Raw genomic sequence first — 25,529 nt, 5'->3', positions numbered from 1 at the left:
TGCATACGCTTAGATGAGTGATAAAATTACAAAGGATAAAGTCAAAAATGAAGTCATATGCAAAAACCTATGAGAAAGTAGACTGAATTGGCTTAATAACATGCATAGAACACCATCTGCAACACCCATAACACTCATTAGAAGTGATTTATTGCAAGTTGGAGCTAAAAGAGCTAGGGGGAGACCAAAAAAGATGTAGTCACTGATAATTTGACAATGGATATGGCACTAAACAGAATGTATTGGCGATACAAGATTCATGCAGTAGATGTCAAGTTGGGACAAGGCTTAGATGAAGATGATGATAATAAAAATATAATTTACCCACTTAATGTGAACACTCAAGATTTTAAACCTTTGTAGGTTTTACAACAGTCAATAAAGGTTTTACAATAGATAACAACACAAGTCATGCAACTGCTATCACCACAATAAGATACCTCTTCAGAGGCTTCTATTTGGGCCTTCTCATGGCATCTATTTAAAGAGTACCTGGACATTATTTCAAAGAAAAATTTATATATTTGACAATTTGTAATTTCCCTGCAGCAGCTGGAAAACATGAATAGGGTGGAAGACAAGAAATCATGAGATTGCCAAATGCTCAAAAAATCAGGGCCTTGAAACATCTTTTGGGAGCACAAAGATTATATGGGGAATCTTCTTATCAGCCCAGATTAGCTATTACTGCGTCAACAACTTCTTGGGTTGTGCTGCCCCCTCCAAGATCTTTTGTCCGATATTTTTCCTCTGAGATGACACGCTTCACAGCAGTCTCTAATCGATCAGCAAAAGATGGAAACTGCAAATGCCTTAACATCATGGCAGATGACAGAAGCAGGGCTACTGGGTTGGCTTTCTTCTGCTGCACCAGCTTTTCATTCCCCACATTGCCTGCTGAAGCACCTTGTTCGAAAATAGCATGATCAGCCCCCACATTGCCTGTGGACAGTGAGAGCCATGTATCAGCATGACTAGGGGACAAAAGCATTTACTAAGAAGTGGAAAACATGCATGCAAAAGTGCATTTGTAGATAGCGTACAAAGAATTCACACAAAAAGAAATAATGGACATAGCTGGACTTCTAACATCAGTGGTTTACCACACCCATATGCTTGCGGCATTTTACCTGGTTAAGCATCTAAGTTGAAAATGCAGTTTTCTTAAAATTTGGAGCACAAGTTCACTACCCAAACTGAGATGATTCTATAGCAGTAAAACTGAAATGATCTGTGATACATATTCCATCCTTTTTCTTAACTGGATCTTAAGCCATTCTAGACAAGGACAATGTGGGTTCAAATGTTACATATGGCCTTGACTGTATTGGTTTGGCTTGATTCATCATGATATTTTATGGGACAATTATTGAAAACTCTCAATGGATAGCTTTCAAGAAAAATAAACAAAATGATATAATGAACGGCATACAATATTCAAATACAACTTTGTTAACGAACTAATTAGTAAATAGTAGTATAATTGACAATCACAACATAGGAAGATGTGAGATGGATTTCATAGCAATTCGTTTATAGTTACCTCCTGGCATGACACCAGTGCCTCCAGCAATACCAGCTGCTGTATTTGCTACCAGGTTGCCATAAAGGTTAGGTGTCACCTGCAATAAGTACAAATGAAATTATTAGTTTAGCTGAAGAAACAATAGCTGCTCTATATGCTAGGCATGACAAAATGAATGTAAAAGAATAGTTACGGGACAAATTGCATTATTTATGAATACTACCCAATGTTTAACTAAACCCCACTGGATGAGTTGAAAGTTTCAAACAAAGGAAAAAAAATCCAACATACAGATTTTCTGTAAACCATAGTTTTTTAGATGGCAATGTGGGAGTGCCTAGGCATTTTCACCGAGGGGAGTGCCTAGGCATAAAATCCACACCCCAAAAGAATGAAGTCCCATTATAACATCGAACATTAAACATTTAAATTTCCTATAATTTTTAGTTGACAATAATGACAGATATTTATAAAACAACCAACAAATAAAACAAAATATAATAAATATCTGTTTATGTTTCTTGTATTTCACATGAAAAGGTGAGGAGTGACAGATATACACAGCCCTACCCTTTCACATACAAGAAACAACCGAGGGGAGTGCCTAGGCTCCCACCAATGCAGAGTCTGAGGAGTGACAGATTTACACAGCCTTACCCCTTCACATACAGATAGGCTGTTTCCAAGATTTGAACCCTGGCCACCCAGATCGCAGTGGAGGAACCCAACCGCTGCACCAAGGCCCACCCTCATTTCACATGAAAGGGTGTTATTGTAATTTTATCAAAGTAGAAATACTAAGGAGGTGAAACAACCAAGGCCAGCACCTATTCTTCAGGACAGAATACAATTTTCTTCTTCTCTATCTTTCAATCTCTTCTTCAGCCTCAGATCATCCAGATGATACCAAGGAGGTCATAAAGACAGATCAAAGGAATTTTATTGTGTGGACAAAGATGATTCATAGTTATTTTTTGTGGTGACTAGAAGCTGATGAGTCTTGATATTCTTTCTGCAATTTCTTCTACAGAAAATCAAGAAAATCAGAAGTCTTCATGGTTATGATGACCTGTAGACAGATCTGAGGAATGAAGTTTATACAGGTTGAACCACACTTTTTTTACCCAAGCATGGGTATTGGGTCCAGAATTTTGAAGGAAAAATGAAACTTCTAGAATCTTTTTCTGGTCATATATTATTTCCCCTATCAGAAATTGTTTTTGGCTGGTTTGTTTTCTCATTGATCCATGTTTGGCCTGATTTCCTTTCATCTGGACCATGTTCTGGTTGGAGAAGGCCTAAGAACCCTCTAACTTATGATCTACTACTATAACTCCAAGAATGTTGACAATGAACATTGATGAGCATTCCAGCCTTCGAATTACTAAGGTAAAATTGGATGGGGTCAATTTCCTTGACAGGTCTCTGTCTAAGAATGATACTAACCTAGAGATATGGGAGCAAGAAAAAATTATTATTAAATTGTGGTTATGGAATTCAATGACTTCTCAAATCAGCCGTGAATTGATGTTTCTAGAAACAGCAGCTCAAGTTTGAGAAGGTTGAGTAAGATTTTTTCTCAAAAGCAGAAGGGGGCAAAAAGTTTTCAGCTCATGCAAGAAATCCAATCTATGACAGTAGGGATACAAATGGAACAAGTTGAATTCAGATAGAGGTATATTCGAATTCAATTTTCCAAGAAACTTTTTCTCAGATGCCACTAACGAGTGGGTCACCTCTCCATCTATCACTTGAGTATCGGAATCTTTACTCTCAACTATCTCCTTAATTGAACCTCTGAACTTTTTATTCCTTTCTTCTTCTTATAAACTCTCATGAATTTGTTTGTTGGACCAGCCCCTACCAGGCCCTCGTCGTTCAATCTAGAAAACACTTTAGTAGCATGCATTAAATGAAACCATCTCCTTAATCGAACCTCTGAACTTCGTTCCTTTTTATTATAAACTCTCTTGAATTTGTTTGTTAGACCATCCCCTACAAGGCCCCTTTCACTCTAGAAAACACTTTAGTAACATGCACTAATGAAACTTATTTGCAACTCAAGGTTTCTCCACACCTCCAACTCACTCCCAAGTCCATCCAAATTTGCAAATCTCCTTTTCCAACCCAAATCAACTTCCAACCTCCCAACAACCACTTCGGTTCTTGAAAAGTCTTCATAGCCTCTTACCGCATCATTCTCTTCTTCCTTACCAACCACTTATAGGCTTCCATCTTCAACCCTATCACCTATCTCCCCATCTCCCTCTTTAGCACTTCGACCCAGTGTTTTAAAAGTGCAAGGGGAAATTTGCACCCGAGGCACAAGGCAAGGCACACACCTTGAAGAAAGGCGCAAAAATACAAAAGAAAATGCTAAAAAATCAGAAAAAATGTTAGAAAATTCAAAAAAAGCCAAAAAATAAAAAAATATTAAACATAATATTAATAAAAAATATAAACATAAATTTTAGAATAAATGTTTTAGAAAACCTATTATCTATAATTAAAATACATAAACATAACATGTAGCATATTCAAATGAAAATTTAAAAATAAAATCAAACATGTAAGGCATTTTCAAGCATGTAAAATCCACAATCTCTTTTTTCCTCGATTGCATTACTTCAAGTATCTAAAGTGATGTAAACCATATGCATTCCTGGTTTTACGAGCCATCTTTGTACCACTGCCCTCAAGGCAATCCCAAACAAGTTCATGTTAGGGTCTTAAATTCTTAATTTTCACATAAAAAATAATGATTTTATAACTTTAATTGTCTTTTAAGAAGATATTTTATTAAAATGAATGAATGTACAACATTAGCGAATGGGGGGCTTTCGGAGCTTTTTTGAACCAGGCACTAGGTTCAAAAAAAAGCAAAAAAGTGTAAAATTTTAAAAAGGCACATGCCTTGCGCATCGAGCATACCAAGTATGCACCTTTTGAAAGGGCTGTGCGCCTAGGACCTAGGCGAGGTGCACACCCTAAAATGCGCCTCTCGCATGCACCTAAGGCACACCTTTTAAATCACTACTCCCACCTCCCCTTACATCTTCCACCACTTTTCCTCCAAGTCTACCTCATCCTTCTCTTTCCACCCATCTAACTGTGCAACCACCTGAATCACCAAATCCCTCCTCCTTTCCTGAATTACTCCTTGAAGCTCGACTCAAAATGAACCAAACCTAAACTTAAAGTCGTACCTACCTGCTGATTGCCCTCCTTGTTTGCCACAGATAAACCCTTACAATGTACTTGAAGCACTTGTCAAGGACAGCAACTTGCGGTTAACAGAGCTTCAGTTCTCAACACCATCGCTTCAAGTGACCTCGATCTTTGGGAGCACCTTCTTCTCAGCGCTATTATATCTAACAATTTTCCAAACACACTCCTCAGTGTTCCTTTTTTGGTCTTTGTTGCGGATCCTTCTCCTTCCAAACCTTGAAAACTTAGCCTTGAAGCATTTTCTTTTGAAAATCCTCAAACTCTCAAGTGGTGGTTGGCTGGCTTAAGGATGAAAAGAAGGCTGCTTGGACTCAGAGAGATGCTCTTCAAAAGCTCAAATGGATAACAAGGGAAATTACAATAATAACTCAATAGGTACCTAGGGAAGCTAATGGCTTAGCTGATGCTTTAGCCAAGCAAGCGGCAAATAGGGGTGGGAAGATAGGTAATCCTACCTCTCTATTCAGGACCATTGTTGTACTTACCCTATTTATATTAATGAAATGGAACTCTATTATTTATCAAAAATGATGGCTTTCTATAGTACATTCTCTTTACATCTCACATGTTCTGGAGTTAAATTTATATTGCCTGCATGCCTTAGTAAAAGAATGTTCACAAGAAATTGGTCTCCTCATCACAGATTCCTAGTCCTTCCTAAGTAGAATAACCTTACATCAGAGAATATCAACAGTATGATGTATCAAATACAGCACAAACAGATTGCCAAGCACATTGAAAAATAAATGTCAACCTATCAGAGAGAAATAAGGTCTAAACCTAGCTTATAAATGTTTAACTATCTTGACATCTGAGAATGCAAACAGATAAGGGATGACAATTTTCAAATAAAAAAAGAACATCAAAACAGGGAGACCAATCAACATGAAAATATATGGATATACACAGTCAAATGAATTACAAGGTCACATACCATTACATCAAATTGCTCAGGCTTTGAGACAAGTTGCATGCAGCAGTTGTCAACAATAATCTCATTGTACTTTATTCCAGGATATTTTGTTGAAACCTCACGACAAGATTCTAGGAAAAGACCATCTGCTAGCTTCATAATATTGGCTTTGTGTACAGCTGTCACTTTCTTTCGATTGTTGAGGTAAGCATACTCAAAAGCATACTTTGCAATGCGCTCTGAGCAAAACTTTGTTATTACCTAGCAAAAGGGCTGTATGAGAAAAGAAATAATCCTCCACAAGGCAATTCCAAATAAGTATTTATAACCTCTCTAAAACTTTGAAAAGATAAATAAAGTCAGTAAAGAAACAAGAAAAGATGTTGAGAGCTCTACACAACCGAGGATTGTTAGTCAAGTGTAGACAAAGAGGCCACATCAGCATAACCGAAAAGAAAGTCGAACAAATTGTTGTAACAGAACAAAAGCAAGTATTGCAGTCAATTGTAACCATGAGAATGAAAACAGAATAAATACAAGCAGGAAAGAGAAGAGGCATCGAAGAAATTTAGAAATCAATCCTTTCTCCCTCTCTCTTTCTCTCTCTCTTACCCATGGAGGCTGGCTCCCTCGTTGAAGCCCTGAGTTAGGCAGGTTCCTAACATTTTTGGTATCAAAGCCAGAATGCCCAATACAAGGACGACAGGGTGGATGTTCAAGTAGATAAGGTGGAGGTGAAAATCCACCAGATGTCTACAGACATCAAAGAAAGCAAAGAAAGCTTTGCTGCCCTTCTGAGCAAGATTGATTGTATGCCACAGAATGAAAACAGGGAAGATCCAGAAGAATGCAGCAACAGAAACAGCCACCGGAATGGAACTGGAACAACCCGACCGGCAAACATGGATTTCCCAATCTTTTTTTTTTTTGTTTTTGATCAGCAAATAAGACTTTTATTAATAACAGAAATATTGAATTACAATAGTTAGATTGCAGCACTGCATTAACCCAATCTACAAACACAAACAGTTACAATTCTGCCCAGTATAAGGTAGATCTATTTGCCCCTGTTTTGCTAGGGTATCCGCCAACCCATTTGCAGCTTTTTGACCCAACCAAACTGAGAGTTGAACCTCCTTGCAAGTATGTCAATTTCTCTATAGATAAATTTGAGCTTCTAGGGTGCTGAAGTGATGTGTTTTGCCCAAGAAATGACCAGTAGTGAGTCTCCTATTTCTAAATCTGTTGTTCCAATCTGCTCTGCCAGCTTTAAACCTTGAAGTAGAGTCAGAGGTTCAGCATGTATTGAGTCACCAATACCTATTGGTCCTGAGAAGAGTGCCACAACTTCTCCTAGATGATTCCTAATCACACCCCCTATACCTGCCCCTCCCGGGTTACCAAAGGAACTCCCATCAAAGTTTAGTTTTAGTTTGTTCAGTGCAAGTGGCTTTCATTTCGCTCTCACAAGTTCTTTGGGTACATCTGTTTGTGCTACTTCAGTCCAGTTTCTTAGAATGTCATTCATGGAGAAGTTTTTGAATAGTTCCATGGTCATCACTCAATGTGCAGTTCTGATTTTTATGGCTTCAATGACTTCCTCCTTTGATTTACTTTTTTCAAAGAAGAGTCTTTGGTTTCTTTCCTCCCATATAGTCCATACCACAGCAGCTCTTGCTGCCTTCCATAAGCACTTTCCTCTTTTCTTATGTTGCCTCAAGAAAGAAGGGTTGAATAGACTTACTACATCCTATGGGGAAGCTCATCTGCATCCAAAGAGAGAACATACAATCCTTACAAAGGACACACATATTAGGAGAGAGGCACATCACAAGTGTTTACCTTCCCTAGGAACACTTCCCAACAGAAGGCTTGTACTTTAGGAGGGATCGGTTTACACCAGATTTCTCTCACTAGGAAGTTCACCCCCAAAGGATTAGAGTGAGTGAGCAAACTGAAGAAAGAGGCACAAGAAGATAAACCATCAGGAGTTGGGGACCAAACTCTACTATCAGCTGTAGTTTGGTCTAAGTAGACCTTCTCTAGGGTTGAGATCAAGAGCAATAGAGATTCACATTCATTTTCCCTCAGCCCCCTTCTGAAGCCAAAGTCCCAAGAGATACCCAAATCTGAAAGCATGCCAACCCTAGCAACAAGTTTGTTTTTAAGGTTTGACAAAGAGTAGAGGTCGGGGAATTTAACCTTAAAAGGCAAATCCCCAACCCGTAGATCTTCCCAGAATAAAACTTTATTGCCATACCCAACATCAAAACAGATAAAGTGAAGAAAGGTTGGTAGTACCTCAAAGATTGCCTTCCAAGGGGAATTTGGAGCTGCATTGGAGGCTAGTTTTGCATCCCAGCCGTTTTCTGCTTCACCATGAATGTTTTTAATTACCCTGTGCCACAACTTATCTTCTTCACAAGGGAATCTCCACAGCCATTTCCATAGAAGGGCCATATTTTTCTTTAAAATGTTCCCAATACCTAGGCCACCTCACTCCTTAGGTTTACAAACTTAGCTCCCACTTCACTAAATGATCCCTCTTTTCATCATTGGGTTCCCACAAAAAATCCCTCATTATCTTCTCCATCTTCCTTGCTATTTTCACTGGGATCTTAAAGGTGGAGAGGAAATAAAGTGGGCAGTTTGCTAGGGTGGATTTTATCAAAGTGATTCTTCCCCCCAAGGAAATATAACTTCTCTGCCACATTTCCAACTTCTTTGTGAATATATCTAAAACTGGCTTCCAAAAGCTTTCAACTTTTGGGTTTCCCCCCAAGGGCATACCTAGCTATTCTAGAGGCCATCTTTTCACTTCACTACCTAGCAAATTTGCCATGGCTTGGATGTCACCCTCTCCTAGGTTTATTCCAGCTACATAGCTTTTTCCCCAATTCACTTTTAGTTTTGAGGCTTGCTGAAATTTATCCACCAAATTTTTCAGATTCCTCAAACTAGGTTCATCACAACTCTTACAGAAAATTATTATATCATCACCAAATTGCAAATGAGACACCACCACCTCTGAATTACCAATCCTCCAACCTTTAAACTAATTTTCTTGGTCAGCCTTGATGATTTGCCTACTCAAAACCTCAGTAACAAAGGTAAACAAAAATGGGGATAAGGGATCACCTTGTCTCAGTCCTCTTTTAGCCGGGAAGAAGTCCTTTGCTACCCCATTTAAAAGGACAAAAAAATGTGCAGAACTAATACATCCTTTGATCCATAGTCTCCATATTTCTTCTAAACCCATCTTTTCCATGAGATTCAACAGAAAGACCAATCCACCATATCATAAGCTTTTTCTAGGTTCGATTTACAAATCAAACCTTTTCCACATTGTTTTCTTTTAGCTGCCACACATTCATTTGCCACTAAGATTTGATCCACTATTTGTCTTCCTTCTACAAAAGCTCCTTGGTTCTGAGAAATAACAAAGGGCAAGACAGTCTTTAACCGACCAGCTAGAACTTTAGCAATGATCTTATACATGCTACCCACAAGACTTATCGGTCTATAATCCTTAGGGGTTTTGACCTCTTTCTTTTTTGGCACTAGAGCAATAAAAGTTGCATTTGCTCCTGGAGAGAATTTCCCTTTTTAAAGGAATTCAACAAAGACATCCATTAAATCATCTTTTAAGATCTCCCAACAATCTTGATAGAAAGTAATTGAGAAACCATCCGACCTCGGAGCTTTAGATCTATCCATCGAGAAATTTGCTTCATGGACCTCCTCTACATTGAAAGCTCTTTCTAAGAGGGCAGCTTTGGATTCTAGCACTCTATCCTACAATAATTCTCCCAATTCCAAATTGCTTTCAACAAAGGAGGCAAGGATTGACTTGAAATGATCAACAAAGCACCTTTTAATTTCCTCCTTTGAGTTTATTACTCTTCCCTCCACTTCGATACCGCAGATTTATTTTTCCTTCTCTTGTTTGCTAGTGAGTGGAAAAATCCGGTGTTTCTATCCCCCTCCAAAAGCCATTTACACCTTGATTTTTGTCTCCAAGAAACTTCTTCCTTCCTCAGGATTTCCTCTTATTGACTTTTAAGTTCCATCTTTCAGCTCTGTCCACTAGCCCGCACTCTTTACAGGCTTCCTTTTGGTCCAATTCCTCTATTTTCTTAGCTATTTCCTCCTTTATGACCTCAAGTTTTCCAAATTCTTCTCTGTTCCACTCCTTGACCTTTTCCTTCAATCCTTTCAACTTCTTTGAGAATCTCACCCCTTTCTCTCTAGCCCTTATTCCACCTTTTGACCACTAATTGTTTACCTTTTGCAAAAAGTTTGGAACTTCTAGCCACATATTCTCAAATCTAAAGGGTGTAGGGCCTCCAATAAGGTTTTCTTGGTAAAGACTTAGGGGGCAATGGTCCAAGGTTACTCTAGGAAGGGCTTTCAGTGTTAAGTTTCCCCCCAACTCCTCCCAATCAATGGAGAAAAGGAACCTATCCAGCTTTAAGCCACTTGACTTTCCTGAAGATTTGACTAGGTGAAAGAGGCTTGTAACAATGTAGGTTCTCTTAGTTCTAGGGACTCAATCAAGGAGTTGAAGTGTCTCATACTTGTTGTTATGGACTGATTGGGGTTGTTTGTCTCATTTGTGTACCTTATCACATTGAAATCCCCTCCCAAACATCATGGTCCCTCACAAAGGCCCCTAACTCCAGTTAGCTCTCCCAAAAGGTATCCCTCTCTCTATAAGAGTTCGGGCCATACACATTGGTCAGCACCCAATCCCTTCCATCACTCATCTTCTTGGCTTTTATTGATACTAAGTATTGTCCTATCAACTCCTCCTAACAATCAACTTCCTCGTTTGTCCAAATTGTAAGGATACCACATGAGGCACCCTGAGATGGGGCAAAAGACCAACTTAGACCCCTGCTACTACTCCAGATACTTCTTATCCATATTCCATCCAAATCCGAAAGTTTTGTTTCCTAGAGCATGACTATTAATGGTCTCTCAGTTCTTATCACATTCCTAATGGTTCTCCTCTTCTTTGCACTCCCTAACCCTCTTACATTCCAACAAAGAATCTTCACTCCACTTTTTTGTCTAGACCCTTCCCTGTTTCCAAGTCCTAGTCTCCTCTCTTTTCCTCCCTCTTCTTGTTTACTATCTTCACTCCACAGGCTAGCTTTTCCACCTCATTCATTTTCCTTTTTGTTTTTTTATCATCTCCTACCTCCTTTCTAAGATAGACCTTTCTTTGGTGAACTTTCAACTAGCTTCTTTTTGTTCCTGCCCTTTTAGTTTGGGTGTTTCTTTGCAATCATCTTCTTTCTCATGTAACACACCAAGTTCCTTCCCCTTTTCTTCTATGCCTACAATAGTTCCATTTCCCCCTTCTTCCTTCTCAGATTCCTTCTATTGAGCCACATTCAGGATTACTTCCCTCTCCTTGTCCTTATCTCCTCACCCATCTTCTTTTCCTACCGCACAAGGGTCATTATCCGCCACCGGTGATGTTTCAACAATTGGATCTGCAAAAACCAAAGGCCGAGGATTACTACAAGGACCAATATCAATTGAGTTTTGAAAGGAAAGAGGGGAGGAAGAAAGGATGGGAGTGAGGGGAAGGGGGGAAGAAACTCCTTGATCCTGATCTTGGTTTCCATCGACCACTCCAAGTACAATCCCTGATGGTTCGAGTTCAGGTTCAATAACCACCCGTGCAGCTAGGGGGAGTTGTTCCTTAAGTGGTTCCACGTTTAGTTTGTAGTGGAAATCCATCTCCTCAAAACTACTACCCTGCCTTTGTTCTTGACTTGTTTCTACTTTCTCCTCTCTCTAAGAATCATCTAAAGACCTTCCACTTTCCGTAGTAGAGTCACCATCCCCCGATTCCTATAGTTCCAAAAATTCCGTACTAGCTTCTTCACTAAAGAGGAGTTTAGTTCCAAAGACCTCAAGGCGTGTGAAATTACAAGCCTTTATTGAGTTGAGGCTACCTATACTCGACCGATGATTCACTTAATCCTCTTCCACATCTCTCAAATCCTCCTAGTCTGAGTCATCCTCAGAGTCCTCTTGCGAGTCCCCATTGTACCAAGGGTTCGGCTTTTCAGGGGTTGTGGAGTTCTCTTCAACCGCTGTCCTCCACTGTAGTTCCTTTCCTTGCATGGATGAGGCGCATTCTGCCTAAGAAAGAGAGGGGGGATACCTCTATTTGTCATACCCGTTTGGGGGAGAGGAGCAAAGAGAGATCGAGGGGGACGATGATAGACCACGATTATCGTCCCCGACATGCGCAACAGACCTTTGGGCATGATTTTTTAAAGGGTCACGTGACCCAACTTGGACTGGCTTAAGTAAACCTGGATCAGACTTTTCATTTGTAAAATAGGCGCGTGATGGCCCGATTGTGCCTTGTCTCAATCGCAGCACCTCAGCATAGGATTTCCTTTGGGTCGTTGGATCCCATTCAAATTTTTTCAAAAAATCTCCCTTAAATGGCAAAGAGTCCTCCTTTAGGCTATTACCCGACTTTTCATCTTCCAGAAACTCCTGGTCAACTTGACCTTTCAAGCGGTCCACCCAATACTTGACACATGGCCTCCAACAATCCACGTCAACGTCTTCTTCTTCCTCCGAACTATTCCACAGTCTTGCTTCGACTTCCAACACCTACCACACCGTTCTCCAACAGTCATCGGCAAAGATGTCCAAAGTTCTTGGAATTTTTTCCCTACCGCTTTGAGTTTTGCCGCTTGAAGATTTTGCATGCAAAACCCTTCCAATACACCACCACAAACCACTACTATCTTGTGGAAGATGTGTTCCTACTAGAGGTTAAAAGGTACTCCTAGAATCTTGATAACTATGGTCTTTTGAGAGATATTCAATTCATTACAAGAGGGCAACCAATTTTCCACTACAATCTGGCCAAGTTTGGTTTCTAGGATTCTGCTCTCGGTCTAAAGTTCGGCCATGTCAAGAATTGCCTTACTCTATCAAACGGGATAAGCGTGATTTTCTCCTTTGGCTGAAGCATCTCCAGCAAGATTTGCAATACTTCTTTCCAATCCTCAACTTTTTTTTTTACTTTCACGATTTTCCTCTTAACCCAGTCCACGCTTCTTCCATCCCACATTATTTTCAAACTGGTATCTGTTGAGAGTACTCTTGTGGGAGTAATCTAGTTAGTTTGCTTTGATTGGTATGTTTTCCCAATTAAACTCTCACTTACCTCCCCTGATTTTTGCTCTTTCCTCAGAGTTTGCTCTTCATCATTCAAGAGCTCCCATTTTTTCTAGTTGAACTCATCAAGTGCACTTGCAATCATCTTCCACCCCTGTTTAGCTTGTCCCTCCAGTAAGCATACTAATTGTTTTCTCCCTTTGCCAAAGAACTCTGTTAATAAAATAAATCCTCCATTTCTATTCCTTCTATTTTCTACTATAAATCTCTTCCCATTGTTTGTCATTTCATTTTCCCATCCTTGTATTCTTTCTGCAAATAGTAGACCATCTATAAAACCTTTAAACCAATCCACCACTTCTGAGCCCATTACAATCGTTGCTCGTCGGTCGTCTCTTATTTTCAAAAGCTTCTTCCCCATGTTTGTTATTTCCTCCATAAGGATCTTCTTCTTCTCCAACTGAAGTACTCTTCTCCATTTTGTTGCCTAAACAAAGCTCTCCATTCTTCTTTGACCTAGTTATTGAGACAAGTGACAACCGGTCGGCGAACCTCTCTACTGCGATGAACTTTTTGATTGAAGGAGACTCTTCCAGTACCATAAGATGGGAGTCCTTCACTTTTCTTTTCTTTTCTTCATTGCCTTCCTTACTTGGAGAATTTCTAGTGTTTTTCACTTTTCAACCAATTTTAGTTTTGGCTATCCAGGGTCTTGGGAGGGTTGGACTGGATATGGAGCTAACCTTTGACATTTGAAAAATGGAAGCATTGGGAAGCAAAGATGAAAGGAAAAAATTGACAAGTAACAAGCCTGTGAAAGTAAACTTACGTTTTTTCATTTTGCCTTTCCTTCGAATGATTATCCTAGGGTTCATCATGTGGATTTCCTAATCTTCTCAGGAGGAGACCCCACCTCATGGCTTCTCCAAGCAAAATGCTACTTCGATTATAACGATACACCAGGCCAAGATTGATTCGCACTTGCGCCTACACATCTTGATGGTGAGGCAATCCTGTGGTACCAGAGGTACTGGCAAGGACATCCTCAAGTTTCTTGGTTGGATTCCGTGGATGCTTTAAGCATTCGATTTGGAACATCGACCTTCGAAGATTTTGATGAGAAAATGGTGAAGCTATGTCAAACAGGACCAGTCCAAGAATACCAAATGGAATTTGAAAGATTAGCAGTGTGCGTCCAAGGCTGGCTAGAAAGAGCACTGGTCAAAAGCTTCGTTGACAGCCTAAAGGAAGAAATTCAATTTGAGGTAAGAGCTATGCAATCCACCTCTGTGCTTGACATCGTAGTTTAGCTCGACCGTATGAAGAAAAACCGATTCGGTCAAGACGAGTTAATAGGCAAGTGGGACCCATGTTCAAACCCCCTACCTAGAACAAAGAAGGGATTTTGGTAAGGCCTAATAGCTTCGGCCCAAGCCCAAACTTTTCATTCAAAAAATTAACTTGGGCCGAAATGCAAGCCCACAGAGACGAAGGTCTCTGCTATAATTGTGATAAAAAGTTTGGGCAAGGCCATGTCTATAAGACCCAAGAATATGAAGAAAATTCCAATAACAGTGAGGAAACAACCTGCAATCAGGGGATAGATCACTGATCAAAGACTACCGCAAAAATATCCTTATTCCTTACGAGCTCTCACAGCCTTGCTTCTACCCAAACAATGAGAGTGGAAGGACTGGTCCAGGGCCGCCACATATCAATCTTGATAGTCAATGGCAGCATTCTCAATTTTGTAACTCAGACCTTGGTAAGAAAGTTAAGAGTTACAGTTCAGATCAGTATTCACTATACATGTAGCAAATGGAAGCAATTTGCCTTGTGATAGTATATGTGCAAGCACAAAGGTCAATTAGTAGATTTGTACCCACTTGAATTTAGTGGGACTTATGTGTTCTAGAGATTGGGTAGTTGAAGCAATTAGGACCTGTTCTCTGCAATTGGGCTCGCTTGACTATGGACTTCCACATGGGTGGGTCAGCAATTCATCTACAAGGACAGATTGTAAAAGGGCCTAGACCCATCAGTCTAGCCACATTTATCCAAACAGGTTGGGGGTCTTAGCCAACCCATCTTCATGCAACTCAGTTCTAGTTAGACCAGCCCAACACTAGCCAGAACCAGCCAGGCCAAGGAACCCGAGGATTACCACAACCAGCTCCAACAGCTCCTTAAATAGTACACGAGTGTCATTGAAGAACCAAAAGGATTGCCCCCACAACAGCAACACGACTACCACATCCCACTCATGCTAAGTGCAGCACCAATAAATGTAAGGCCATATTGTTAATCACATTTCCAGAAATTTGAAATTGAAAAACAAAAGGAAATACTTGATAGAAACATAATTCAACCCGGCAAGTCCAAAACGCCACCCCAACCCAAAAAAACCACTATGCCAGGTCACAGGTGAAAAACAAATGAAACACCTACACGCCACCTAGAACAAAGCGAAACACAGATAACACCAAACTGCTAAGGACCAGAACCAAACAAGAGAGCAAGGAAGACGACACCCCTAGTACAGCGAGATATTCCTACTTCTTCCTTTTCTACCTCTCCCTCAGGTGCATCAAACCTCACGAGAGGGAGGACTAACCACCTTCACATCATAGTAGTCTGCCAGCAATTTGGACTTTCTACTTCCAAAGGGAAATACCAAAGAGCTAGAAGAGTAATCCAACCACGAAATTTCTGCCTCTGATTCTTCATCCAACCAGAAACAGGAATCATCCTAAGGGCTAAGGATCTTCACCTCATCAGCAAACTTAACTTTAAGCCACTCCCAAGCATTTGACTCTTGATCAGCCGAAAAGGAAACCCCGAGAAACTTTCCAAGGCATGTCGCTTTATCCACCTGGTCTGCTACAACATCCTGCACATGTCTTGCTTCATCTTCTTGTACATTGACAAGAGGCTCACTCTCTGGGTCACCTGTCAGATTAGACTCACCTTGGAACAAGAAAGATGTCGAACCTAGCTACTACCTACCAATACACTTGAGACTGGAAATTTCTTGGACTCCACTACAGTTGGAGGGATCAAGAGAAGGACCTTTGATTGACTCGAACCTCTACCAGATGGAACTCAAGGGTATTAGATGTTTGGAGAGGTTAGAAGAGCAAGGCTTCAACGCAACTCTAGGGGGGCCCAAGCCCGTCTATTGGCTTTTGGGTGGGCCATAACACAAAATCGACTTAACTCATAAGGGGCGAACCGGTCCCCAAAACGGAAATAGGTCAAGCTTAAAATTTCCCATAACGCCTAAAGAGCTCAACTTCGGTTTGAAATTTGAAAATCCCACCCACTAAGCCGAAGGATGAACAGGGGATTCCAGTGTGCCTATGAACTTCGATGGTTTGTCTTCTAATGTCACTCTCTGACGGAACTTCAATTGGCGGCAAAAAGGACCCAAACTCCCTCCTGCCAACGATGACTGGGACTAAAGAGAACACTTTGCCCTACCTTCCTCCCATGGTTTCAAATGTCACCAAATGTCGCTAATGTCACCCGACATATGTCGATATCGAGACTCACCGACATGAAAATGGATGGTAATATAAAAATTACATTATTTCGGTCGACATTTCCTATATTTCAGAAATGTCGACCAAATCGGTCCAAATAATAAAAAATATTTATAAAAAATACAAAACATAAATCTAATATTTCAAACAAAATATTTATAAAAAATAATTAACAAAATATAAAAACAAAAGAATAAATTAATTACTTTATAATACAAAACATAAAATATTTTTCAAGTAATAAAATATTAACTAGTTAGTATTTTTTAAAATATTTATTAAAATCAGAAAATGTTTATTAAATTTTATAATAAATCATATTCTACATTTAATATAAAAAATCAGAATAAATCTAATAAATTTTATACTAAATCATAATTTATTATAAATTTAGTACTAAAAATCATAATAAATTCATTAAGTTTTATAAGAAATCAGAATTTAACATAACCTTAATACTACAAAAAGGAGAATCAGTTTATTAAATTTATAATAAAACATAATGTATTATAACTTTAATATTTGAAAAATCAGAATAAATGTATTTCTATTTACTAGTGTGAAATAAATACATTAGAATTTATAATAAATCAGAATTAAAAATAAGAAAAGAAAAATATCAGATAACCTTGTAAAAACATCAAAATGCATAATAAATCAGTAAATCATCATTTACTGATTTGTTAATGATCTTAGTTTCTTAGCTTTATATAATGGTTGGGAATAACATAATAGTCTAGAAATATGTATTCATGCTTCTTTTATCATTTTACAAAATATCTTTGCAAATTTCCACATATTTCATAATATTTCCACAATGTCCGACATTTCTGACATATGTCCTATATTTTGGTAAGCAACATTTCCATCAACATCGACATTTTAAACCTTGCTTCCTCCAATGCCAAGATCATCTGGATTTCCTATCCTCTAACCTCTCCATTGTTAACCTGCAGCGGTACCTGCAATTTTCTTCTTCATCTTCAGCGCCTCATCGAATTTAAGGCCGTTGTAGCCTTTGAAGCTTCCTTTCATTGTCATCTTTGGGGTACTCAGTTCAAGATGATCTATTGTACTACAAAAACAAGTTATGTATATCGGCCCACTCTCCTCATTTGAACAAGCTTTTGGAATTCCATGCCTCTCCCTTAAGAATGCACTCTGGGGTCCTTCACACTCAAAAACAAACAACATTGCTTTGGAAGGGAATGCACACCTACATTCAGAAAGTCATTGCTGAATGCCTCACTTGTCAACAGTACAAGACTAATACCAGAACGCCAATGAGAATGTTACAACCATTGTCAATACCCACACAAGTTTGGCAAGATATCTCTATAGATTTAATTACGGGTTTACTTTCTTATCTTGGGAAAACAACCATCCTTGTTGTAGTGGACTGACTTACTAAATATGGTCACTTTTCACCCCTCTCATCCATTTACCACAGCTTCCGTGGCTTATGTTTTTATTAAAGAAATTGTGCGCCTTCATGGACTCCCTAGCTCCACTGCTTCTGATCGTGATCTAGTCTTTATGAGTCAATTCTAGACGGAATTATTTCACCTTCAGGGAGCTAAGCTTCTCAAGTCAACGATTTACCACCCTCAAACAGATGGACAGACAGAGGTGGTCAATCGCAGTCTTGAGACCTACTTGTGATGTTTCACAGGAGATAGACCACAACAGTGGGTAAAATGGATGCACTAGGCTGAATGGTGGTATAACACTACATACAACAATGTAGCAAGGATGACACCTTTCCAAGCTTTATATGGTTGCGATCCACCTGTATTTCTCCCATATGAGAAGGGCACCACTGCAATAGCAGCCTTGGAGGATCTACTCTTCAGCATGATGCCATACTACAAGAACTACAGGCCCATCTGCTATAGGCAGCAATGGATGAAACAGGTCTATGACAAGCAGCATAGATCATGCAACTATCAAGTAGGTGATAGGGTGTTTCTTAAACTATGACCATTTCAGCAAGTTTCAGTAGCAGGCTATGGCTAGAATAAACTTAGCCCACAATATTTCGGCCCATTTCAGATCACTGCCAAGATTGGAGCAGTGACCTACAAGCTGGATCTGTCACCAAAATCCAAACTTCACACCGCTTTTCACATCTCGGTGCTTAAGAAATGGCCCAAGCCTAGGGCTGTTACATGCTCCACATTACCACCACTTTCAGAGGATGGACAGCTCCAAACAGAACTAGCACACATTATCAATTTTCACTGGGTACATAAAGGAAATCATGTAATACCAGAAGCTCTTGTAGTCTGAGCTCATCTTCCAGAAACCAATGCTACTTGGGAACCTTATCTCAATCTCCAGAATCGTTTCCCAAATTTAGACCATGAGTGCAAGGTCTCTTTTAAGGACGGGGGACTGTTTACAACCGAAAGTTGTTAGTCAAGTAAACACAAAGAGGCCGTGTCAGCAAGAAGCCACATCAGCCATAACCGAAAAGCAAGTTGAACAAATCGTTGTAACAGAACAAAAGCAAGTATTGTAGTCAGTTGTTATCATGAGAATGAAAACAAAATAAATACAATCATGAAAGAGAAGAGAAGGCATCAAAGAAATTCAGAAATCAATCTCCCTCAAGGGATTTTAACTATCAATTCAAGTTATTGATGGATTTAAAAGTTCTTGTGATGAAAATGACGGGGGAACAAAAAAGAGGTTGCATAGCATATGACTTCCAATTCTATACCAAGGCCATCTAAGATTCTAAAGATCAGCCCCAATCAATTCTAACTGTATTAGATAGATAGATCGCATCAATGCCAAAAGATGCATAAACTAGAAGATTAAGAATCAAGACCGAGACAGACTAGGAAAAAAGACGAAATAAAGAAATTAAAGGAACAAACAAAAAATTGAACGAAAACGGCACATAGATCAAAAGGATTACTTTGAGGCTCTCGACGACACCAGGAACGACCTCATGCTCGAGCCCCGAATATTCTCCTTCCGTATTCTCCCTAATTACAACGATATCAACATTTACATGTCTCGTGGGCAGCCCAGGTAGATTGAAACAATTCACAAGCGATGCATACAAATCAAGCTCCTTCCTCAACTGAACATTCAATGAGCTAACACCTCCTCCGACTGGAGTGGCCAAACCACCCTTCAAGCAGACCTTGTTCTTCCTGATCGAATCAATCACCTCCTGTGGAACTTTCGTCATATCCCCATGAACTTCGTATCTCTCAAAATACACTGGAGCGTGCATTGCCTCCATGACCTGCTCGACAGCACCCGTGACAAGAGGTCCAATCCCATCGCCTGGAACCAGGGTGACAGCTCTAGGCGCACCGTCACCGGGCCGGGGCATATAGGTTACAGTTCTCTTCGACTCGAGACATGATAAACCTAACCTTGCAATCAGATGATCGGATGAAGACCCTCTTGAGCTATGAAGGAGTTGCTTCACAATTGGTAGGGTTCTTCTAGCCATGGATAGAGAAGTACTTCTCTGTTGACAAAAGTAGAATGGATGGTGCCGCTATTTGTTTGTGATTTTTCCTCGGTTGCGTTTCCGCCTGCCTTATTTTTCTGTTTGAACTGGTTAACAGCTGACCTCTCCTGCCCTCTTCTTCTCTCTCTCCACTTCTACTGCCGTCCTAAGCTTCGACTTTAGGTTCATTTACAAAGCCACCCTCTATATTTTCGCGTATTACCTGAAACGGTAAAACCTACCCTAGAATTTAGGGTGTTATTCTCAAACTGTTAAACGAGAGTATGAAATGATTTTTTTACCCCTATGATTTGTTTGTAAGGCTGCGTTTGTTTATGATGCAAAGGCCGGTTTGATGTAAATATTTACTTTGGTTCAGTTAGGAATGGCAACGGTCCTCTCCCATCCCGGCGAAAATCCCCATCCCGCGGGGATCTCCATTCTCCATAATTTTTATAATGTTAACTAAATTATTTTTGTTTTTTATTTTATTTTAAAATAATTAAAATTTACGTATGCATATACATATATATTAGTGGGGATCTTATTGGGTGGGGATTGGGGTCCCTACGGGGCAAATATCATTCCCATCCCTGCCCCATTCAGAATGGATCTCCACACGAACCGGGAAAATTGCCATCCTAGGTCTAGTTTTTTCACTGTTTGTTTATGCTATAAATATGTTGTCAAAATCGATGTAAAATTGTGGATATGTCAGAATTTCCATTGATATAACTGTAAAAGTCTATCGAAGTAAACTTTTATATTCTTTCTTATCAAACAAGCCTCGTCGTTCATACACTTTGAAGACTACCTTGAAGAACTCCATCGGACAAGCAACTACAATGGTGAAATCCGATCTCAATTATTTTCCATCCATGACCTTTGAACTCGTAAATCCAACCAACAATCTAAGACACCGATGACTTCTTACTACATTGGTGGCTTTTACATCAATTTTCTCTGATTTCCTGGAAGTTAATAGATTTCATAGTCGATTCCTCTGTTTTTTTTTTTTTTTGGAAGAAGTCAAGATAATAAATATTAGAAGTTCCAACAAGTGAACAATTGAACTCTCTTCTTCAACAATTAAACTCTACTTCTAGAGAGAGAAAATGCAAGAGAAAGGAGAACGAAATCCAGTGGCTGTAGGTGATAGGATTGAATGGGTTTATAAGAATTTCATTCAACAATCAACACCAATCGTAATGGTTCATTTAGATTGCAACTAGAGTCGTTGATCAATTTTAATCTGTCACAGAAGACTGCTGAAACTGACAAAGGTTCTTCCGTTGTTAAAGTTGTAACTTGTGAGTTGGTTAGATTTTGGTTTGGGTGTTCGTGTTGAAATCACCAAATTTGATGAATGTTATTTACTTGTGAACTCTGCTTCTTAGTAAAAATCAAATGCTAATCGGTTTGAGAATTAAAACTCTCTCTTTTGATCTTTCCGATAAACCCATTTGTCTAAATCAGAACAGAGACAAGACACAACGATCAGAACTAAAATTGGAATTTTATACTTCTGGCAATGCAATCGTGTTTCCAATTGTTTTCATGTTATAAACCAAATACTCACAAAAACTGCATCATACTCTGTATCGTTAAACAAAAAGAGCACTAAAGAAAATCAAAATCCGATTCCATTTTGTATTCACTTGAACCGGACAAGACATCATTTACAAGGTGCAAAATTGTATTTGCACCACAACCAAATGTAGCATAAGGCTCAATTTGGGTAGAGTGCAAACTCTGGTTTGAGGGAAATATGCACCCCTAGTCATTTTCTTGCAGCTGATAAAGGTGTGAAAGAACCTCAAAAATCACAGGAAAGATGCAACCTTATTGGTATTTCCCTCAATTGAGGCATAATTATACATGGAAAATTTTGAAAACAATCCTATGTTCTCATTTTCCATTAATGGAAATAGAACACTAATTTGCTCTCTTCATCACCTCTTATCTTTGAAGAACTCTACAACTAAGTATCATCAGTGATTACCTTCCACCAACTATTGCCCAGCTAGCTTCTTGACCTTTGATAATGGAAATGGAAGCTTGATCTGCTTTCTCGAGCTTCGACGAACTAGAAATCAACTTATGGCATCACCAGTTACCTCAAGACATCTAGTATGTTATCTCTCCTCTCAATGGAGCATTTGGGGAATTAAAGAGAACTCGCCGCATAAAATGGGTTTGGGAATCAATGGAAATGCTAGATGCGTTTCTTTTGCCACCAATATTTTTCATACATAAACTGATATTGGTTGTCTTCTAGCACAATTCTATTTGGGTTTCATTTGTTCTACTTCCCTGTTGGTTCCTGCATATCTTCAGAAAAACCCATTTCTATGGTTTTGGTCAACTGTCGAGATATTTATTACTAGCAGTAGTAGTAGTAACACTTCTTACAAAGGATATCAATTAGATCATGCACCAATCTCTCTTATTTTGTTTATTAAATCATTTTCCTATAACCTACTTTGGGCATCCATCTTTTTTTTCTTTTCTTTCTTTCTTCTTCTCCTTTTTTTCTTCTTCTTTCTTATATTTTTAATTTTGCTTCTCTTCTTGTTTTCCTATTTCTTTTTTATTTACTTCAATTTTTTACATTTTTAGATTTTATTTTTATTTTTTATTATTTTTACTATTTAGTTATTATTTATTGTTTATTTGTTTATTTAATTCTTGACATTTTTTATCTTTTGATTTTTTATTTGTGCTATCATTAGCTTTTCTTATCTTCTAACTAATTATCCAAAAGAAATATTGTTAATCTTTCTTCTTTCTTTCTTTCTTTCTTCTTCTTCTTTCTTTTCTTTCTTTTTTAAAAAATGTTCCCCTTTAATATATATATATATATATATATATTCTTTTGATTTTGATTTTATTTTACTTTATTGATTTTATTATCATTATTTTGGATTATTTATTATTTTATTATTTATCTTTGTGTATTTGAGCTATTACATCTTGATTATCCAAAGACATTTCTAATCCTTCCTACCCTTTTTATTTCAATTTTTCTTCTTCTTTCTTTTTTATGATTTTTGTTTTTCATTTCATTTGTTTTTCTTTTTTTTTTACCCTATCTTGTTTTATTTTATTTATTTAACCCCAAACTGTTCAGCACACATGTCTTATCCCAAAACTGGCGTAGTTTCTCCTATACTCTATTCTAAACTCAAAAATTGGATTATAGGTAAACATGCATAGGTTAACACGGTTTGTTTCTAGACAGAAGGCTCTAACAAAGTGGCTAGTCTCCAAACCTCCACCCATCAAACAAATGGATTTCTTTGGTTGGTAACTGAGTTGGTGCATTCAACGTGATTATTTGGACCAAGGCCCCAACGACTTTCCACCTAGGACCCCTTCCAATAGAACATCATGGGATTCTATATCTAATGCAAATGTGTTGTGTGTGCAAAAAGTAAGTGAGCAACATGCAAAGAAAGTAAAACAACAAGCAAATATCCAATAGGAATAAAAAAACAAGCAATTATTACCATAAATCAAAGGAATAACATAAAAGCATATCTATGTACAAAAAGAACAATCCAAGTTAAATGGGCCCCAACTAAGATTTAATAACTCCCTAAAGGAGTTGCTAATCTATAAGCATCCGAAAATGGTTCTCTTAGGCTGAGTTGGAATAACCACCCATCAGTTAAGTGAAAATGGAGGTGATGAGACCTTTGGGAATTGTATCAAAACTCATTTTTCAATTATAGTGACTCCAAGACCCAAGGCATTGGCTGAACCAGTCTAGGTAAGACTCGGATGGAAGTGGGAAGGGGTTAAGCACCCCCCTCCCAGATCCAATAGGTGGGACTTATGTGATATCTCAAGCAAACAAGCACAAGTAAACTATTATTTACACAAATATTAATAACGAAATCAAACCACAAGAGCAAGTTGACACAGAAGACAATCCCCCTATTTTTTTTTTATTATTTGTTATTTCGTTTTATTTATTTTTATTATTTTATTATCATTTTTATTTTTATAATAATAATTATTATTATTTTCTTTTGTTAATTAATAATAATTATTATTATTTTTATTTTTATTGTTATGTTATTATAATGCTTTTTTTCTCTCCCCCCTTTTTTATTTTTATAAATTATTATTTTTTGGTTATTTTTTCATGAAACCCTATTTGTATATTTATTCACTAACTATATTCATTTGATTTATCACTTATTTATCCTATTATATCCTAAAATATTGTTACTATTTATTTATTTTATCACTTACTTTACTAGTATTACACTTTGTCGTCCTATGTTTTTTTTTTCCTTAGGTTGCATTTGTTTGAGGTGGAAACTCAAACTAGTGTAAAGTTTACATCCTGGTTCAAGTTTGCATTTGTTTGTTTACGGTAAACCAACATAAAACTCGTCCAAGTTTTACATAGATATTCGATGGAAATTTATCATGGACAAAATTGATGTAAAAGTCCGCCATCATCCCCATCAGTGTAAAACTCCCTCCTCGGACTTCCTCTAGCCATTGCAACATTCAAATAATCACCGGTATTGTTCTCTATCGGCGACGATGCATGCACAATTTTCCACCATTTTTTCTGATTTAGAGGAGCAGATATGAGGAACAAATGCATCAGTCTCATATCTACACCATTTTGTTCCCATCTGATGAGCAAATCTAAGGAAGGGATGCATCGTTCTCACATTTGCCCCCACTTTTTCCTCCATTGTCATGGATCTAAGGAACAAATGCATCGTCCTCAGATATCCCCCCATCGTTCTCATCCGTTTTTTATTCTTACCATTAGTTTTTTTGCTTTGATAATGGTCATGTTCATCATCCTCAAAATTCCGAAACACTAAACAACAGTGGCGGTTATAGCTTGGCTTTTTACCTCCATTTTTTTTCTTGTTCTCCAATTCCCTTATCTTCCTCCTATCCCCTCCGCTTCCCCTTCCATCTTCATTCTTGTCGCTGAGCCATTACTCATTTCCTTCTCCGGCAAAAGCAAGGGAGTTGTAGCGGCAAGTCCCTTCTCTTCGTTCCCATTTGAATCTAATAAAAACCCCTGGTTTTCGGTTCCTTTTTATTCCTTTATTTCCTGCAGCATACCACCATTTCTACCATTTTAATTGTCGGTTGACCACTCTGAATTGCCTCATCTCTACCACATGGAACAGAGCTACTCGTATCCTCGTATCTGTGGTTTTTTATTAGTATGTGACTTCAATGTGTACATAGGCCAGATAACAAAAGCATAATTAAGTAACACTTGTCAAGAGAGTTCAATGTCAAACTTTAAATTTTAAATATTAATCAAGCATCCGCAGAAGTGGCAATCCATCACGTACATGGGCATTATTTATTAGTGGAGTTTTACCTTGATGGGGTGTTACCAAACACTTGCAAAAAATGGGATGTAAATTAGTCCTCTAATATCAAGATTAAACTTAGTGATTAGTAAAATAGAACAAATCTGAATAATTATATAAAAGAGAAAGATGGCGAAGAGAAGAGGTAAGAGAAGAAGAAGTCGAATCAATCACCTTTCTCCTCTAACCCTATTTTATTAATCTCTAAAAAATTGATGATGACAAGTATACTCTTAAGTGGGCGGCTAGCTTGGCAGTTACATAAAGAAAATAAAATAAGAACAAATAACAAGCCCATTAAGTGAGGCCCATCAACATAAAATAAAAA

At 38.3% G+C, this 25,529-nt stretch overlaps 1 protein-coding gene across 1 annotated transcript; it reads right to left on the bottom strand.

The window, feature by feature from the left end:
• Positions 1–288: 288 nt before the first annotated feature.
• Positions 289–20,077, bottom strand: LOC148843797 (isocitrate dehydrogenase [NAD] regulatory subunit 1, mitochondrial). The gene is made up of 4 exons (XM_088957593.1): positions 19,290–20,077; positions 5,688–5,927; positions 1,544–1,622; positions 289–942 (listed from the first exon to the last, which is right to left on the bottom strand). The coding sequence occupies exons 1-4, from the start codon at positions 19,836–19,838 to the stop codon at positions 668–670; spliced, it is 1,143 nt and encodes a 380-aa protein (XP_088813719.1). The 5' UTR covers positions 19,839–20,077; the 3' UTR covers positions 289–667.
• Positions 20,078–25,529: the final 5,452 nt, after the last annotated feature.

This window comes from Nelumbo lutea, chromosome 8 (genome assembly GCF_056320005.1).
Source record: "Nelumbo lutea isolate HS-2025 chromosome 8, American lotus-T2T, whole genome shotgun sequence".
Taxonomy (NCBI): domain Eukaryota; kingdom Viridiplantae; phylum Streptophyta; class Magnoliopsida; order Proteales; family Nelumbonaceae; genus Nelumbo; species Nelumbo lutea.
The sequence above is the reverse complement of the archived record's forward strand: the minus strand, read 5'-3'. Positions and strand labels throughout refer to the sequence as shown.